The sequence below is a fragment of the Pseudogymnoascus verrucosus genome (genome assembly GCF_001662655.1).
Source record: "Pseudogymnoascus verrucosus strain UAMH 10579 unplaced genomic scaffold scaffold_57, whole genome shotgun sequence".
In the NCBI taxonomy this organism is placed as follows: Eukaryota; Fungi; Ascomycota; class Leotiomycetes; order Thelebolales; family Thelebolaceae; genus Pseudogymnoascus; species Pseudogymnoascus verrucosus.
This window is the reverse complement of record NW_017263708.1, coordinates 15,175-32,613: the sequence shown is the minus strand read 5'-3', so window position 1 is coordinate 32,613 and position 17,439 is coordinate 15,175. Positions and strand designations below refer to the sequence as shown.

At 52.6% G+C, this 17,439-nt stretch overlaps 5 protein-coding genes across 5 annotated transcripts; 2 read left to right on the top strand and 3 right to left on the bottom strand.

Annotated features, from left to right (window-relative positions):
• Positions 1-187: 187 nt before the first annotated feature.
• VE01_09119 (uncharacterized protein) lies at positions 188-1,924 on the bottom strand. Its single transcript, XM_018278535.2, has 2 exons — positions 992-1,924; positions 188-919 (listed from the first exon to the last, which is right to left on the bottom strand). The coding sequence occupies exons 1-2, from the start codon at positions 1,154-1,156 to the stop codon at positions 530-532; spliced, it is 555 nt and encodes a 184-aa protein (XP_018126523.1). The 5' UTR covers positions 1,157-1,924; the 3' UTR covers positions 188-529.
• A 2,471-nt stretch (positions 1,925-4,395) lies between these two features.
• On the bottom strand, positions 4,396-6,034 carry UNG1_2 (uracil DNA glycosylase). The gene is made up of 2 exons (XM_018278534.2): positions 5,268-6,034; positions 4,396-5,177 (listed from the first exon to the last, which is right to left on the bottom strand). The coding sequence occupies exons 1-2, from the start codon at positions 5,690-5,692 to the stop codon at positions 4,607-4,609; spliced, it is 996 nt and encodes a 331-aa protein (XP_018126522.1). The 5' UTR covers positions 5,693-6,034; the 3' UTR covers positions 4,396-4,606.
• VE01_09117 (uncharacterized protein) lies at positions 5,903-8,101 on the top strand. Its single transcript, XM_059464036.1, has 2 exons — positions 5,903-6,614; positions 6,690-8,101. The coding sequence occupies exons 1-2, from the start codon at positions 6,595-6,597 to the stop codon at positions 7,747-7,749; spliced, it is 1,080 nt and encodes a 359-aa protein (XP_059319348.1). The 5' UTR covers positions 5,903-6,594; the 3' UTR covers positions 7,750-8,101.
• VE01_09116 (uncharacterized protein) lies at positions 8,010-10,344 on the bottom strand. Its single transcript, XM_018278532.2, has 3 exons — positions 10,254-10,344; positions 9,475-10,176; positions 8,010-9,408 (listed from the first exon to the last, which is right to left on the bottom strand). Exons 2-3 carry the CDS (start codon positions 9,680-9,682, stop codon positions 8,255-8,257), a joined length of 1,362 nt encoding a protein of 453 aa, XP_018126499.1. The 5' UTR covers positions 9,683-10,176; positions 10,254-10,344; the 3' UTR covers positions 8,010-8,254.
• Positions 10,345-12,080: 1,736 nt separating this feature from the next.
• Positions 12,081-16,644, top strand: VE01_09115 (uncharacterized protein). The gene is made up of 6 exons (XM_018278531.2): positions 12,081-12,679; positions 12,777-12,922; positions 12,987-13,080; positions 13,132-13,360; positions 13,410-15,916; positions 15,980-16,644. The coding sequence occupies exons 1-6, from the start codon at positions 12,484-12,486 to the stop codon at positions 16,075-16,077; spliced, it is 3,270 nt and encodes a 1,089-aa protein (XP_018126529.1). The 5' UTR covers positions 12,081-12,483; the 3' UTR covers positions 16,078-16,644.
• The last annotated feature ends 795 nt before the right edge of the window (positions 16,645-17,439 follow it).

The window sequence follows — 17,439 nt, the reverse complement described above, 5'->3', positions numbered from 1 at the left end:
ACGTATCACACACAGCCACAACTCAGCAACCACCGAGTGGCCAGGGATCACCTAATTTCTAAATTTAGAAGGCGACGTCGTGATACTAAATTTCAGTAGCATGAATTGTTCAGCAACGGCCACACAACGTGATTGACATAAAAATGCTAGAATTTTCAATGGATTCATAAAATTTAGAATCAATTGCATTCAAAGTACTAATATCTATCTCGCCACTGGGTGCGTCCCTCGATGGAGCGATGCACGTTATTACCATTATCCCCGAAAAAAGCAAAGAGCAAAAAACAAAAACAGACCGTTCATCCATCCGACCGACTCATCATGAGCCCCCCACTGTAAGAGCGGAGTATAACACAACCTGGTACCGTTTTTTTTGTGGTGTTTTGTTTTGTTTTCGATGTTGAACTTTTGAGAAAGACGTCCACCTCCTTCACTTGCTCAAAGGGCTTTTGTGCGACTCCACCGCCCGAGCAGCCAACTTCGAGGTTGGGATTTCGGGCCAGCTAGAAGTGGCTCCCAGAACCACTTCTCACTTCTCGAGGTCAGTGAATCCACCCTTAGTCCTCTTCCACAAAAGCGCGCTCATCGCCGCCGACAAGGCGAAAAGGATACAGAGCGCAATACTCAGACCCCAAATACTCTTCATCTCGTAGCAAGTCAAACTATCCGCCCCGGCCCAGACGAAATAATCGACCTTCCCCATATTGGCGCCGACAGATGACAAGAAGGCTTCAGCGCTCCCGCCATCCTTGGAGAGGACCTTGCAGTCGAGGTAGGAAAGGGGCTTGCCGATGGTGACGGCGACAACGATGACGGCGATGAGGAGGGCGGAGTCGAGACCGGTTGCGATGAGGAAGGGAAGGTGGCGGTCCCAGAAGAGGATGTAGGAAATTGCGCAGTAGAGGACTGCTATGCAGGTCTGGAGTTGCGTGTTAGAAAAAGCTATTATTTGAAAAGAGACGGGAAAGGGGAAGGGGACAGGGGGACTCACGACGGCGATAGTCCCGATGAGGACGTTAGGGGGATTGGTCTTGGAGGAGACCATTTGCGCGATGAAGTTCGCGGTCATCCCGATGATGGAGATGAGAGAGACACCCTGGAGACCGCGGGCGACGGTGTAGGACGCGCCGAGGGCGCCGTATTGGGGAGCAGGCATGGTTGGTTTTTTTGAGGGAGTGTGGGTTGAGAAGTTGGTGTTTATGCGCAGAGCTTTGGGGAAGACGTTGGGTCTGGATGAGGTGCGTCTGAGAAAGAGTGATGAAGGCACCGTGTTGATGTTATGTCGTTATAGTGATCGTGAGTTTAATGGCGAACTGTTTTTTTTGTTGAACTTTTGGAGAACGAGGGATATCGAATCAATCGATAGAGAGAGTGTGATGCTATCAAAGCAAATCAAGTCGTGGTGTAAATAAAGTCTGAGCGAAAACAAGACTGAGAGATAGAGACAAGAAGAGACCGTTTGTAAGGAGACCGACCCAAAAACAAGACCCGAAAAGGAAATCGTAAGAATGGACTGAAGACTGAAGAAGATTGACAATGAAAGAAGCTGCTGATCCAAAAACTTAACTTGCGGAAACTCGCCAACTCTTATACCTACCTCACCAGACCGCGATCGAGATCCAGACCTACAAATTTAGATTCTCCACCAAGACTTGATTTGCCTAGACTCACCTTCTCACGCGCCCTACCTCAAAAGCTACTTCTATTAATTCCTGACACGTCCCCCCTGTCCTAACAGCCGCCGAGCTAGCCAATCAGCGCCCCATACCACGGTGTCAGGGATGTGCTTGGGGCGGCGGCTCGCAAGCGGCCGCCATACCCTGGCAACCAGTCAGGTACCACCATTGCCGTAACCACGACTTGGAGGAAACCCGCGGCGGTTTGAGCGACGACCTCTTGGCGACTGCTAGTAATTTTATCGTGGATAGGAGTGTACTGGGTCGAGATAGGCGCGCGGGCGGGTCGCTCGTATTATGCGCCGGTAAGACAAGGCTGGCTGTGATTCGACCACAGGGGCCGCTGGCACGATGGTCTGGACCGTGGCGAGGTCTGCTGGAGGAGATCCCGGGTGGTGGTTCTGAGGAGCGGGGAGCTGTCTTGACTCAGGGTGGAGCTTCAGCTTGTGGGTAAGGTTTGGTGGAGGGGAGAGATTGGTGGCGGCTACGGGTTTCAAGATGGCGCTGGGCGAGGATGAGGCTCCTTGGTTTTGGTGCTGGCTTGTCTTGGGGATGGGCAAGGGTTGTGATTGGGGTTTGAGACGCTGCTGCGCCTCGAGAGTGGTGAGAGGTAGGATGCTTATTTTACGTTGGAGGTCGGTTTTTATTAGCTGGGTTTGAGACATCGGCGATGGATGGCTCAAGAGGCCACACTGATGGCCGAGCAGGCCTCCTCAATGCCTAGACCTTGTATTTCCGAAATGTTAACTCATGTGTTCCTGTGCCGCAAAACTCGTCCAGTTACGCAAATGCTGTATTGGAGACGATACAATATAACTTCATAGACTGGGACTATACAAGCATCTCACATTTAGTGAAGAAATTTTGGAAACACCAGGCTTATAAACGAGGCTGTCTACAGTTGCTTTGAGCCAGAACTCTCAGAGGCATTGCCAGCCGAACCATACTGGAAGCCTACCAACGCGGGAACCATTTGTATTTAGCCGGACTCGTCCTGAAAAACCTTTCGGAGGCTCAGAAATCGACAGGACAGTTGGGAATCCAGAGGTGAGAAGGGGACAGGGTGGTGAGAGATAGGAGCGGTGGCGAGAAAAGGGGGCGGTGAGAAAAGAGGAGTGATAGCAAGAAAAGAGAGCGTGGAAGCCGCTGCTGTCCCTCAAGAAACTTCGGGTTCGCCGGGGGCGAAGGCTGAAGATCGTCAAGGCAGGTGTCCGATGCTGGGAGTGGCGCTGTGACGACCGCTCACTCGCACCGTCTTTCGTGGTGGTGCAAGGTGAATGGACAGCCAATATATACCGTTAGAGAAGACGGAGAATGGAGTTGGAGGTTGGGAACCGATGTTTGACGGGTGTGAGTAAGAAAAAGGGGGTTGGATTTGGAGATAATGGCAACTTAGTTTCAAATCCAGGAAGAGAGTTAGCCATCACAACGTGTCTTACAGGCTCATCGAGAAGAGCTTCTGCTGCCTCTACTAGAGTCGGTCGAGGAGCCGGTGAAGAATTTGGAATGGTGGTTTTCAAATTCACGTTCCTGACTAACAAGTAACTCCTGTACGAGAAAACCTATACCAACCCCTCGATACTCGTAACTCTCGTATCCAACCTTTGGAATCAAAATGACACAAATGACAATAGATTTTTTGAGGGAAAGCCTAGAGAGACGAGCAAAAGATCCCTTTTACAAACTCTCCTAATCACTGGCCGACTTCTCTTCTGTCTGACTTTCTGTTGCTGTTGCAAATATCTTACTGTCGCCATCTACTTCTCACCACAGCAAATTCTCGTCACCATTTACTCCTGCAGACTGCAGGAGTGCAACTGCAGCCTACAGTTGTAAATTCTTACAGTCACAGTCGCAGGGTTCATCCCCACAGCTACTGGTCTCCCTGCCTGCAATGTGATTTTTATTTCTTGGTCCACTACTGCCCGCAGTGGATGGTTTGCTCTAGTATCCCGCCTCTTCCAGACTGTAAATAGACTCTCTGCGCACAACACACTTGCAATTTATACGGACTTTGTTGGAGTAGTCTGCGCTTTTGGGTGCAATGGCTGGTGTTGGTTGTTGAGTTGGTAGTCTACTATGTGCTATTCTTTCTTCCTATGGCTCCTCGCAATGTAGTCCAAATCAAGCTGGTGATACCGAGCCCGACTGTAACTCACGATGCCTGTACTATCCGCTTTAGTGGGCTTGCCATACTATCTGTGGGGTTCATATTTTCCCACTGCTTCTACTATTCTCACCACCGTTACCATTTCTCACCACAGGCCTTGATTTCGTCTTTTGAGGCCCAGCCTCAAATATGATCAGCGAACCTGGGGTCACAAAGTTATCGGCCAAAGTTTGCTCTTGCTCCCGAGAAATATGCAAATGCAAGTCTTTCGCGTCCGCGATATAATCAGCAAGAGGTCGGGTTCCTTGATGTAGGCTGTTGAGCTCAGCCGCTACCCGTTGTCTCTGGGATCGCTTGAAGGGCGTTATCCCGCATCTCGTAATTAACATTGTTGCAACCTGTTTGCAATTGTCTTTCACCTGAAATTATCCACTAGCGTTTGTTCCTGCTTGGAGATGTAGACCTTTTGCTTCTGCAATATAATCCTCCGGCGACCACCTTCCTTCCGTCACCACCACCAAACCCCCATTCTGCGACAGTTAACTTGGCCGCCATTATGGACTTCACGATACCTGGGCCTTGGTTGGCGTTGCTCAAAGCTGAAACAGTAGTAATCATTGCTTCGGAAACTGCACTACTGTAGACTGAAGAGCAAATGCAGTCACATCTTCAAAGTTTCAAGTAGAGCGTCAAGTTATAATATCCATACTATAGTATAGTTCGAAACAGTCCATGCTCAAGGCATAGCCACGCCAAACATTAGAACAAAAAAGGAACGAAAAGGTATCACATCCACGCCAGAAAACCACGACACCCCCATCTAAACACCCGCAACCTTGGGATCAACATCCAAACTCCAATCAATCTCCGCCTCCCTCCCATAATTCTCCCTCAACCACTCATTCGTCTTCCTAAAATGCCCACACTCAAAAAACCCCCTATGCGCACTCAATGGACTCGGATGCACCCCCACCAAAACACAATGCTTCTTCTTATCCACCTTCGCGACCCTCTTCCCCGCCGCCGCGCCCCACGCAATAAACACCGCCCCCTTCCCCCTCCTCGCCGCTACCGCATCAATCGCCTTTTGCGTCAGTCTCTCCCACCCCTTTCCCGAGTGGCTGTTGGCGTCGTGCGCACGCACCGTGAGGCAGGTGTTGAGGAGGAGGACGCCGCGGTCGGCCCAGGGGGTTAGGAGACCGCCGTTGTTGGGCGGGGGTTGGAAACCGGGGTAGTCGATTTTGAGGGCTTTGTACATGTTTTTTAGGGAGGGAGGGGCGGGGGTGGGGGGGCGGACGGAGAAGCACATCCCGTGCGCTTGGTTGTGGTTGTGGTAGGGGTCTTGGCCGATGATGACGGCTTTGACGGTGTGGAAGGGGGTGTGGCGGGACCTGGGGGAGGAGGGTTAGCTGTATTACTTGTATGGTAGGTTTGAAGTTGACAGAGGAGAGGAGAGGGAATGTGAGTGGAGAGTGCCGTACCAAGAATAAACGTCCTCTGCGGGCGGGAAGATCTGCTTCTTGGCTATATGCTCCTGCACCAGGAACCTCTTCAGTGCAAGAAACTCCTTGGTGAGCAGCTCATCCTTCAGCACAGCGAACCAGCTCTCATCCAGCGTCTCAATCTCCAGCCCCAACAGCTCCTTCTGCTCAGCCGTGAGCTTCTCAGCCCACTTCTTCTTGTCGAACTTTGGCCTCGAGGACTTGACCTCTTCTTGAACAACAGTCTCTACCACAGTCTCTGTAGTCTCTCCACCGGCCGACTTCGCAACAACCTTCGTAGTCGTCGAGATGGTCTTGGCAGCGGCTACCTTGGGAGGCCCAAAGAAAGACGTGATGCTGCCATTCGCCTTGACCTTTTTGGCGTCTGCCAGAGCGGCATCGGCGGCTTTTCGTTTGAGAGACATGGTAATTGACCGCTGAAATACTAGGAGGAAAGACACTTTGAAAAATTGGGGAGGAAATCAAATGGGCGGTGTGGCTATGGTTATGTGCATTTTACTCCTGTGTGTCAGCCGCACGCCACATTCGCGTGTGGAGATTGGGAGACGCGATCTTTTTGGTGTTCTTTCGCGTCGTCACGCGTTCAATTTAGGCACCACTACCCCCTGAGGCCCTGAACCGCTGGGCCTGTAAAGTTTCCAAGTATTATCGAGGCTGCATATTGGACGAGGCTGCATTTTTTTGTGAAAATGCATATCATCTTGCGTACCCAATTGGTCTCTCCTACCGAATTGCCGTTTCCAGCCTGCCGGATGATTTCATCAGGTAAGGACCTCCGCGGACCCATAATTCTGGAAGAGGAGCTATGGCAAAAGCTAAGTACATGAGCGTTTCATACCGTCGATAACTTTGAATATTATGTTATGTCTGATAATAATATGTCATTTCAAATTCTGAAATGATATCTTCGACAAGCCCGCCGCTCAACTGGCTTTTCAATACTCCCTGTCCTTGCATAATTTTCCCATCGCAATATTGAAGCAAACATGCGGCCAAGATGCTGCAGATATGCGCCGCTATGGCTGTGATCAGTTCACATTCTATTGCATCAGATTCTCCCAAGCCAATGGAAAGTCTGCCAGGCTGTGATGGCCATGAAATAGTGTTGGTTGTTGGGCCCCCAATATCTGCCAAACCATCGGAAATGGGAGCCTTGCATCTGCAAAGCCAACGCATTTCATCAGCTTCCCTCTCATCTCAGAGTCGGAGACGTCTCTAGATTATATATCTTAAATGCTTCAGTGGATCAAAGTGGATATACAGATTAACAAGAACGAGTAGTGAGAAGAACAACCCGTGGTTCAAGATGCCGGCCTCGTTCAAAGAGCAAGTCTCATGTCCCCAGCCTTGTCTCCGTGGAGGCAATTTGCTGCGCGCAGAAACTGTCACTGACAAATACAGACTCCTCAAATCCCCGCTCGTCCAATTCAGTATCGGACAAATCACCGATGATGGGAAAAGGACCTTGTATCTCGTCCACCAGGAAGCCGTCGCTCAGCTCTCTCAACCTCTCCATGACACGCTGAAAGGAGACCAGGCGGTTATTCATACGGTATGGCCGGATGTCACCAGAAGGACCTTTGAACGACTCATCCAATTTGCGTATACCGGCGATTATGCGATTCCCAGGCCACCGAGACGCCGTGTAGCTGTGAATGAGCAGGAGGCTGTGGAAAGTGAGCCATCATCGAGCACTTTAAATGAGATTCCGGCCGTTGAGGAAGGCGATGAGCTGCTTGCTGAGGATGTACCACCAGAAGAGGCGCCGCCTCCCCCTGTTGAAGAATACATTGAGCCGGCTGCTGTTCCTTCCACTAGTAGCTGGGGAAGGGGTTGGCATACGAGCCAGGCGGCTGCCCCTGAAGAGCCCACAGAAGAACCCGAGGCAGCGGCAGACTCTTGGTATTTTAGCGAAGCGGCGCCCAAAAAAAAGGTCAAGACAAAAAAGGTGCGTTCTTTTTACCCGGTACCAGCGCCAGAACCAGAGCCAGTTCCAGAGCCAGTTCCAGAGCCAGTTCCAGAACCAAGTAGTTTCGCCTCCCTATCCTTCGACCTCCTCGCCCCGCGCGACAACTACAAGGATGCCTGCGAGCCCTCCGAGCTATTCATTGCAGAACGAAACTATTCCAAAGTCTTCCTCTCCCACGCAAAGCTCTGGGCCATAGCAGATATCCACGGCATCGAAGCGCTCAAAGCGCTAGCACTGTACAAGCTCCACAAAACACTGTGCGTCTTCGAGATCAGCAGCGAGAATGCGGGTGACGCGATTGACCTCGTTCGCTACGTGTATTCCCCGGAATGTGGAGCACTGGGGGATGACAAGTTGAAGGCGCTGGTGGCCCAGTACATGGCCTGCAATTCGGCGATCTTGTCGCATGACAGCGGTTTCATGGAGCTTTTGAGGGAGGGGGGCCTGTTTGTCGAGGATTTCTTACGGCTTGTTATGCAGAGGATGCAATAGTCCTACGATTTACGAAATGTTTTTCTTAAGGAGGATATGAAGGCAGAGGGCCCAGTAAAGAGATTCCGGGACTGAGACTGAGAGGTTTATTATCCAAAATATAGCTTTAAATCTACTATCCCTACCCCATAACGGAGGATACACAGAGCTTTAGCTAGAGGAGGTCAATTTATCAAATATTTCCAAAGATCGTCGTGCAGAGGAGACAAATATTCTCATCTATCTCTCTCACTAGTTCATTTCCTGTGGTTATTTTACTACACAAACGGCCTGTCTGCCGACTTTACTTTATTTTTTCTCTATTACTATTGAGTTGAGGTGCGAACGATATGGTATTCTACAGATAATACAGATACATAAATCCAAAGACAACGCCAAATTGCTATGCATCGCGCAAGCACCAAAGCGGCGCCCCAAATGCTGGTGAAGAACTTCAGTCCCCCCTCGCAGCCCCTTGCCCGGCCCCATCTAATAAACGCCATTTTTCTAAATTACTTTCTCGCACTCACAACCCACCAACCCGTTTCTCCTCCGCCTTCTCATTAAACACCCTACTCATCCTCTTCCCCACCTCATAACAACTAATCATAATCGCACAAGCCGGCGCGACCTTCATCGTCCTAGCCGCCCACCCCCTCCACAGCCCCGGCACCCCCTCCTCTCTAAAAATATGCATCAAAAACCGCGGCATACTCAGCTGCTCCGGCGCCAACGCACCGCCCGTCACGCCAACTCGGTCTTTGAAAATCTGCTGCCGCGTCTTGCCCACGTCAAAGGGCATGGTGAGGATGGATGCTACGGCGCCGGAGACGGCGCCAGCGGTGAACGAGTCGGTGAAGGTGTTGGTGTGGTTTTCTCGGCTTTGGGAACGGCTGCGTTCGCGGCTGCGGGGGCCGTCGCGGTCGAATTCCCGGCCGCGTGCGCGCTCGCGGGCGTCGGTTAGTTGGCCACGGACGGTTTCGTAGCCCCACCAGTAGATACCGGAGAAGGGAACATCGCGCCATAATGTGAGAGTTAGGCCGCGCCAGAGCGAAGCGTAGCCGGAGGTCTTTGTCATCTCGCGCACGGAATTGAGGGTCTTTGCGAAATGCCCACCGCCGCCGACGACGGCGCCGTGGCTAGCTTGCATGCGCGTCTTGAACATCTCGATGGGGCTCACCACGAAGGCTGCTACGACGCGGGCGAATGCGCCGGCGACGAGGGGGGCGTAGGAGTCGTGGAAGAAGCGGTTTACGGGGCTTGCCGGGGCGAAGCGGAGCCAGTCGTAGCCGGTGAAGTAGATGATATTCGCTGGGACCGTCATGACGAGTGTAGGCGACAGTCCGCGCCAGAGGGTGGAAATCCCCTCATTCCGCGAGATCTTGCGGAAGGCGTCGAGGGTGGAGTTGAATGTCCGTCGTTGCGTCTCTTCCATGGAGCAGTCGATGGCGCCTAGCGAGTTGGCGGGGCGGATTGTGCCGATTGACGGGCCGGCGTAGCAGTATTCGATGGCGTTGCCGGCGAAGAAGACTTCGCGGCAGCAGGCGGTGACGCCGAGGTTGGCCGGGAGCGCGCCGAGCCCTTCGACGGTGGTGGCGCGGGTGAGGTTTGTGACGGCGGAGTTGAGGGAGGGGTTGGGTTGGGATTGGAGGCGGACGCGGACGACGTCGAGGGGGGTGACTGGGTGTAACTGTTAGCTATTGTCGCAAAACTCGGAGACGGAGTTAAGACGGGGGTAGCCCTTACCAATTAATGACGTGAACAAACTCCCCGATACCGCGGACAGCATCTTCTGCCCCGTAGTGATCTCGATATTCCCATTCTGATCACGACCCGGCGCAGGCCCAACAGGTGGTCCTAGATACGGCTCTTCGTCCACCCTGGCACCATGCCTGTGGTCGTGAGCGCGGGTGGCAAACTCCTCGTTTCGGCGGCGTCCATCGTGTCCAGACATGCCGGGTTTTTGGAGTCCGTCAAACAGTTCTTGAGTGAAAACTGCCTGATGGGATTTTCCTAGGACTGCCTGATCCTGCGCATTCTCCAGCGGACGCGGGCTGGGGTTCGAACGACGGTAGGTGGTGGTGGGTTTGTTGGAGATTCGGGGAGGTATGTAATTTCGACGTTGGGATGGCGGATAGCGATAGCGGCGGGGATAGCCGCGGCGGACCAGCTCCGAAGAATTTTTGGGCGAGGCTGAGGGGAAGGCTGGAGCGAGGTTAAGCGGTTTTTTTACGTGCGGTTGGTCTGGACTTCTACAACCACTCTCTCCAAAATATAATTACTAGAAATGTCGATACTATAGCACAATTACTCGCATTTTGAAGGTATCTTTGAAGTTGTATTCGTGATTTTGGTGTTCTGCTGGAAACGTTCGGGACAGTGAATATGACGGCTCGGTGATGATCCAGGCCCAGTTTAAGACTCATCATGCGCATTGCTAATTTACCACTACAGTTTTTGAAATGAGGACTGACATTGTCATTGAACAGCACGGCATATAAAAGCCGCGGAGAAAGGCAACTGACTGTATGCTCTCGGTTTTGACCTTATATCAGGACCTGATTCCTTTGAAATACCATATTGGACTCAAGAATGAGACTGTCGCAACAAACAGTGGTGAGCTCAGTAAGACTTGATGTGACGACGCTAAGGGGAAGATGCACAAATGCGGTGCCGAAAGCCGAGCAATGGTGGCTAATGAGGTGGAGTAGGAATTGGGGTTAAGATGCCTTATTAACACGGCTTTACTCTACAGTCCTCCACCAGTGGAGCACTCTTCTCAATCCTGAAGCTTCATTGATTCAGTCTTGTCTCGTCTGAACGCACAGATCAGATGGCTACGTGTAGGAGAGGGAGGCTGCATAAGCTATAATGCACGTGTGAGCCGATCAACCACGTACGGAGCCGGCGCGTACTACGCGTACCGCTCGTACTACTCTGATGATCAAATGACTCTGACGTGGAGAGGAGGACAACAAGGAAAAGCGAACAACACAGCAGCAAAAATATTCCCCGAGATCTTCGACAGCGGGACGCCGCGATGCGACGGTGACGGTACGTACGAGTCAAAACCTGGCATTGTGGCGGCTGGTACCCCTATACGCGAAAATGACGGATTGGAAGGGTTCGCGATGGCGTGGGGTGATGGGCGTGATGGGTCCGGATAACCCCTCGCTTGTCACTTGGGGCATGTCTCGTCGCGGTCTCCAGACAGCGGACGCGGCCGTTAATCCATCCGGAGCTGCAGGAGATATATAGTATCTCCCCTTCACCGACAACTCCAGCGCCAATATCCATCCCATAGTGTCTCTTGTCCCTCACAAGTCGTCGTACCAACAGCACTGTACGCCCGCAATGGGCACTGACGGTTGGTGAATAGTGACTTTGGACTGAAGCGGGACGAGGGGAGGCGTGCGCCCAACCATACACAGCATACCACGAATACTCCAGACGGACAATGGAGACCAGCCAGTTCGATAGCTCTTAGCACACGTTGGCTAGGCTGTGCTTGGCCGCATACCGCGTGCATTGCATTGCCGAACACGTCAAGAATCCTTTTTTTTTTTGCTTCCTTCTTTTCGCTGGCGGGGTGATGGGTGCACGTTCTCTGGGGTGTGTGTACAGTGTATATGCACAAAATGGAGGTGAGGTACAGTTACAGGAGTACTCCAGTTGCAGCCTGGAGAGTGTACGAGTATTATACTGTACTCTTCATCCCAATTCATTCTCGTCGTTGGGTTCAGGGCAGAGTATAGATAGGTATCCGTCCCTTGTTCGCCCTGTTGGCCCTATATTCGTTACCCCTTATGCTGCAGTTCTAGAGACTTGCATTACCTCATTGGGCCGTCCCGTGTTGCTTGGCAACAATATGCAACACCCGCCCCCCTGGCATGATCCATTCATTATACGTCTTATTCTGCCTTACTCTATCCCATTTTATCCCAATTTACATCACATTTTACATGGTAGTAAGTATGGTAAGAACTACTTTGCTCTGCTACTACTCTACTACGACTCTACTACTACCCTACCGCTGCATACTATGAACTATAGTAGACTAACTTCTTGTCTTCTTGTCTTTTTTGTAGCTCCTGGTTGTGATATTAAGAGTATTGCCGCCACTTGCAACCACCCTAACTCCCCCCTAACCCCCCCGCTAAACCCTTTAGACCCCTCCTAAACCCTCTGAACCCTCTAAAGCCAGGGGTTGTCACCTATTCCCACCCTCCACTAACTATCCACTAACCCACCACTACCACTCACCGCCTTCCCCTTCAAGCTAAAATCTAATTTCAAAGTTGGAGACCTACAAGGCCCCCCTTCAGCCTTTCACATCGGTACTGATAGACCAACACCCCTGAATCTGCCAACAACCCAGATAATCTTTGTCAATCGCAACCTCGCATTAAACTCTTGTCCCTCCGACTCCCTTTCCCTTCTGATACTTACTACTACTACCTAACCCTCACTCTTATTATCGAATTATCAACAAGCCTACACGAGGTCAAATAACAACAAGGCTGATATACCTCCGCTTATAAGTGGCTTTCTCAAATTCACCCATCCCTGATCTCCACCCTGCCGAACAACGAAGCACCCGTCAAGGCGGCCACTGCTGCCCTCGATCGAAGCTATTCGAGAATACCCCCGATCGATCGACTATGCGACTCTAGCTCCTTGTCCAATACAACACCGTCACGTAACACACAAACATAAACATAAACACAAGATCCGATCCGATCGATCGCAGAGAAGATGGCCGGTTTCTTCTCGAGGCTGAAGGGCAAGGATGGCCCGACCACTCTGACCAAGACGAAGAAGGGACAGCAGGCTGCGTCGCAGGTCCTGCCCGCGAAGCCGAAATGGTCGGATGCCTGGACGCGCACGAGTGTTGAGGCGGAGGAGGTGCAGGAGCTGTTGAAGGGGTGTACGGTCGAACTGAAATCTAGAGGTATGCCCTCAGTTCTATGCCACACAATACCACCTTGAACGCAGAGTGTACCGAGGTGTAAAGAGATATAGAAATGCTAATATGGAACCTCTCACAGCTCTCGATGTCCCGTTTTTCCTACTCCCTTTCCGACCTACCTCAGACCCGAGCGCGGCGCGCACCTTCATAAGGAATTACTTCGATGGGAAGCAGACTCTTCAGGGCGATGATCTGCTACAAGAACTGCGACTGACGGAGCCAATGGTGAGATATACTTTCTGGTCCCGGCACGACATTTAGGGGGATAGGGAACTAACAAATTCCGCAGGTTCTCTGCAGCGTGGTAAAATGGTGCTGGAGCAGATTGGCAGGAGGTGTTGTAACGTGGGATTCATACGAGATGTTCAGAATTGGAGAGCTAGGTATGTCAAACCCTTCGGCGATCATATAGTCCCCTACTGACCTCGCGACAGATTCGGAGATGGCAAGAGATTCCTTCACCGCTTTCATTCCTGTTGGCGCAGATTCAGATGCGCGCTCAAAGATTATATTCGATTTCTTCGATCTGCTGGCGGCTGTTGCGGCGCATGGAAAGAAAAATGGTCTTGGAGGCCGAAAATTGTCCAGGTTAGCAGGATGGTGGGCGTTTGATCATGGGAGTAAGGTGGAGGGCTTTGATGGGGGGTATAAGGGCTGGTCTGCGTACGTACTGATGAATTCGGGTTTATGGTTACCTACTAACATATTACAGTGCGGCTGATGCGACGAGCCATTTGTTCTTCGCATACCTTAGATCGATGTCGCCAGAGTCAGTGAAGGGCGTCAATGGCATTTCCACCCTGCCCATTTCGCTGCAGAAGTTGGTACAGGAGACCGAGTACCCGCCAATGGCACCAACCCTCATGCTGTACAGCACGCCGAAGGTCGCCATGATTGTAGAATCAGTGTCGCCAACCCCATTCGCGCTCCTCCGTCGCGCAAACAACTTTGTGTACAGAGATGAGGACCACGCTCTCCAGGAGTTCTCAAACTACGACGATCCCGTCAAAGCACTATCGGACGAGTGCAGAAGAGTTCTCCGATCTATCTCCTCCTCCAACCAAACCCAAGTCTCGAACTCGAAGAACTCCACCGGGCTCAAGGATGCTTCTTGGTCGAGGTTCGAGGACATTGGATTCTCCGGTGCCTTCGATGAGGCTGAAGAGGACCAAGAGGACCAGTTTAGCGCGAAGAGGAGAGAAAACGCGCAGAGCCTTCGATCTGCGCCTCACTCAAAGGCAATGGATATGGGCCGACCAACAACCCCCTCATGGGCCGATTTCCTCTCATCTGGATTTGTGGATGAGAAGATGAACAACCCCACGCCACTTCTCCTCCCACCCGACAAGATCCTCCCACCGATTGAAACTTCCCGCGGACGCAGCTCGCAGTCGCACAGACCACGACTTGAATCCGACCGCACGCTAGAGCCTGGAGAGCTTGCAAGCATCACCAAATTCGACCTCGATGATTCCTTCTGGTGGGTCTGGATTAGCAGTTTGGCTGGTGAAGAGACCGCCGAGCGCAAAGCGGCATTCGGACGCTGCGCGCTCGTCGAGACCGTCATTCCCCACGGCAAATGGCTCGTCATTGAGGAGCAAGTGAAGGGAGCCGCCCCGGCCCCCGAGGCAGGTGCCTATCTGGCCGAGAAGAAGAGCCGCTTCGGCTGGACGAAGAGAGGGAAGGGTGTCTCGAGATCAAAATCGAGCACCGCCAAGACCGAGGACAAGACTACCTTACACCCTCCCTTCGGCACCGCGCAGTCGACTGGTAGCAGAACCAACATTGGCCCAGATCAGTACGCGCGTATCCAAGCCACGGCCGTTCAACTCCAGCAGAAGCAGCGCCAACAGGCTGCAGAGCAGGAGATTCAAGCCCGTCGCGGCCGCGGAGAATCCGATTCAGGAAGCCACATGAAGACCAACAGCGTCCTCACCATGCAACCCGTGATCATGACCGAGCTCAGCCCCGCCATGAAATGGGCGCGCAAATACGACAAAGACGCTGTCAGGGAAGCATACCTCACCAACGACTCCACCGGCAAGGGCGCCCAGACCAACGGCAACGGCCACGTCAGCGCAGCCAACGGCGCAGCTGCTGAGCGCGACCTCCCCGCCGTCCCCCCTAAAGAGACTACCGCAGCACAGGACACCATCGCCCCCGCCGCGCTCCCTCCCACTCCTCCCAAAGTGATGAGCAACCTCGCCGCTGAGAAAGCAGCCGAGGTCGGTCTCCCCGTCGACGCCCACCCCACCGAGCGCGCACGCCCCACCACTCCGCCGCTCAAGCGCAACCCAGCATCGCAGAGCCACCTTATCACTCCCCCCAAGAAAACGCAACAGCAGAGCCTAGCGCAGTTCCTCGAGACGACAGAGCCTGATAACAGCGCAGCGACAAAGCAGAACCCGGAGTCCCCAGACCAACATAACAAGCTCAAGAAAAAGAGCGGCGGCGGAGGCTTCAAGAAGATGTTCGGCCGCAACAAGAACCGCGATTCCATCCAATCCAAGCCTCCTTCTGCGGGCCCGGCTAATGCGGCGGCGGTGGAGAAGACTCAGGGCCAACTGCAAGCCGGTGGCGCGACGCTGGGACGTAGATTCTCCGGCTTCAGGAAGAAGAGCCAGCAGGACGTGTCGACGTTTGGGAAACCGGCTGCGTCGATGACGGCGAGTCAGGCGCCGGCGAGTATTGCGGAGAGCGAGGATAGGACGCCTACGCAGTCACCGGATATGGGAGCTGCGCAGCAGGCGTTTGGACAGGAACGCTCGTATAACCCGTCTGTGCAGGAGAGTTTATCCCGTGTAGATACCGCAGACGCCCACGAAGCGCGCCAGGCTTTCTCGAGCTTCGACCAAGGGCCTCTCGAGGACGTACCCGCTTTCGCACCTGAGGCGTCTCCGGTGGCGTCGCCGAGACATAGTGTCGATGCTACTCGTTCTGCGCCTACTGGTGGGAAATCCCCGGCGGTCCTGGCGGCGATAGAGAAGCTGGAGAAGAAGAACCAGGCTGCTGCTGCTGTGCTTACGAAGGCGCCGAAGACGCCGTTGGCGGCTAGCGGAAAGGGAGAGGTGGGGGAGGAGGGGAAGACGGTGAGCCCGGTTGGGGATCGCTGGGCGCAGATTAGGAAGAATGCGGCGGAGAGGGCGGCAGCGAGGCAGAGTGAGGATCAGAAGAGTGCGGGGACGGAGGGGGATGGGGGGGAGACTAGTGGGGAGGAGAGTAAGTTTTGTCCTGTCTGAGACGTGGTGATGGGAGGGTTGTGCTAACGGGTGGTTTTTGTAGCGATTGAGAGCCGTGTCGCCAGGATCAAGGCTAGAGTCGCCGAGTTGACGGGGAATATGGAGAATGGCGCACCTGTTGCTGGTAGCCCTCGCCGTTAAAGTCTACCGCGCTAATACGGACCTTCCTACCTCCTCAATCTCTCTCTTCTCGAGAGAAGGTTTCATATATTTGGAAAAACAACCTTTCGCCTGTAACGAAAAACTCGCTTTTTTACATACCCACCACGCACCGACGGCGATAGTCACTCAGATTTCTAGTATATACGGCTGGGGAATTTTCTCACATACGTTGTCACATTTTTTTCGTTGTCGAACCGACTTGACTATACCACTATGCGCTATCTACGACGACTACTCCCTTTCACCGTGGGAACACATACATACACATCACTGATCTCTCCTTTTTTCACTCCTGCGATACCGAAACCTTACATACGCCACTCTCTCGTCTTCGTTTCATGAATTGATTGATTGATACCTAGTTTGGCCTTCTTCTACCTTTGACCAGCGATCGTTTTGACATCTCTCTCACTCTCTCTCGCGCGCTATCTATCTCTCTTTGCGTGTCCTTTTTTGTTGTTAATACCAGAGTCTCTGTTTTTTTCGTTTCGTTTTCGTTTTGTTTGGTCCGTTTTTTTGTGGGGGTGGGTGGTTTGTTGTAATGGGCGGGTGGGAAAGATGAGGTGTCTTGTGGGGGAGGAGGATGGAGGGGGGTGGGAAAGAATGGAATGGGGATGGAGTGCGGGAGGTGGAGAGAGAAGGAAGGGGAGGTGGATGGGAAGGTATGGGAAAGGGGAGAAGGGGAGTAGAGGAGGAGAATGAGGAGTACGTAGGATAAAGATGAATAATTGAAGGTGGTGTAAATTGCTTTTATTCCGTGTCTTCGCCGTGACATTGTCGGGTTTGGGTGCTTGAAGCGAACGAGGAGAGTGACTGGCGTCGGTAGAGATGGCAAAGTACTCACAAACCGACATCTCTTGAGATTGATGCCCCCGAAGCACAACCTCTTCGTCAGAACCTGGCTACCAAGAACCACTCTCCTATAACAGTTGTGGTTCCATGCTGCACTATGAGCAACTACCAAGGTAACACCAAACATCTCAAGCAGCAAATTTATTATATATACACCACCTCCATACCTATATCCATATTCTGATAAACATACATCTGACGATACAAGCCAGAATACCCCTTGGGGGGCTGTTATATCGACCACGCGCACTGGATGGATGCCAGCGATCCGGTTTGGAAGTGCGTGAGGGTGCGTGGGGAGGGAGATTGGTGGCGAGAGAGAGTAGTGACGAGAGAGAGTAGTGACGGGAGAGGTTGGTGACCAGGATAGGGGGTTGTGAGAAGAGAGGGATGGTGACGACAGCACGGGCGTTTCAGCCTTGGACTGCGATCGACGGAGACGGATATTCAGGTGGTAAGGCATATACCACGTGTTGCGAGTTTTCTGAT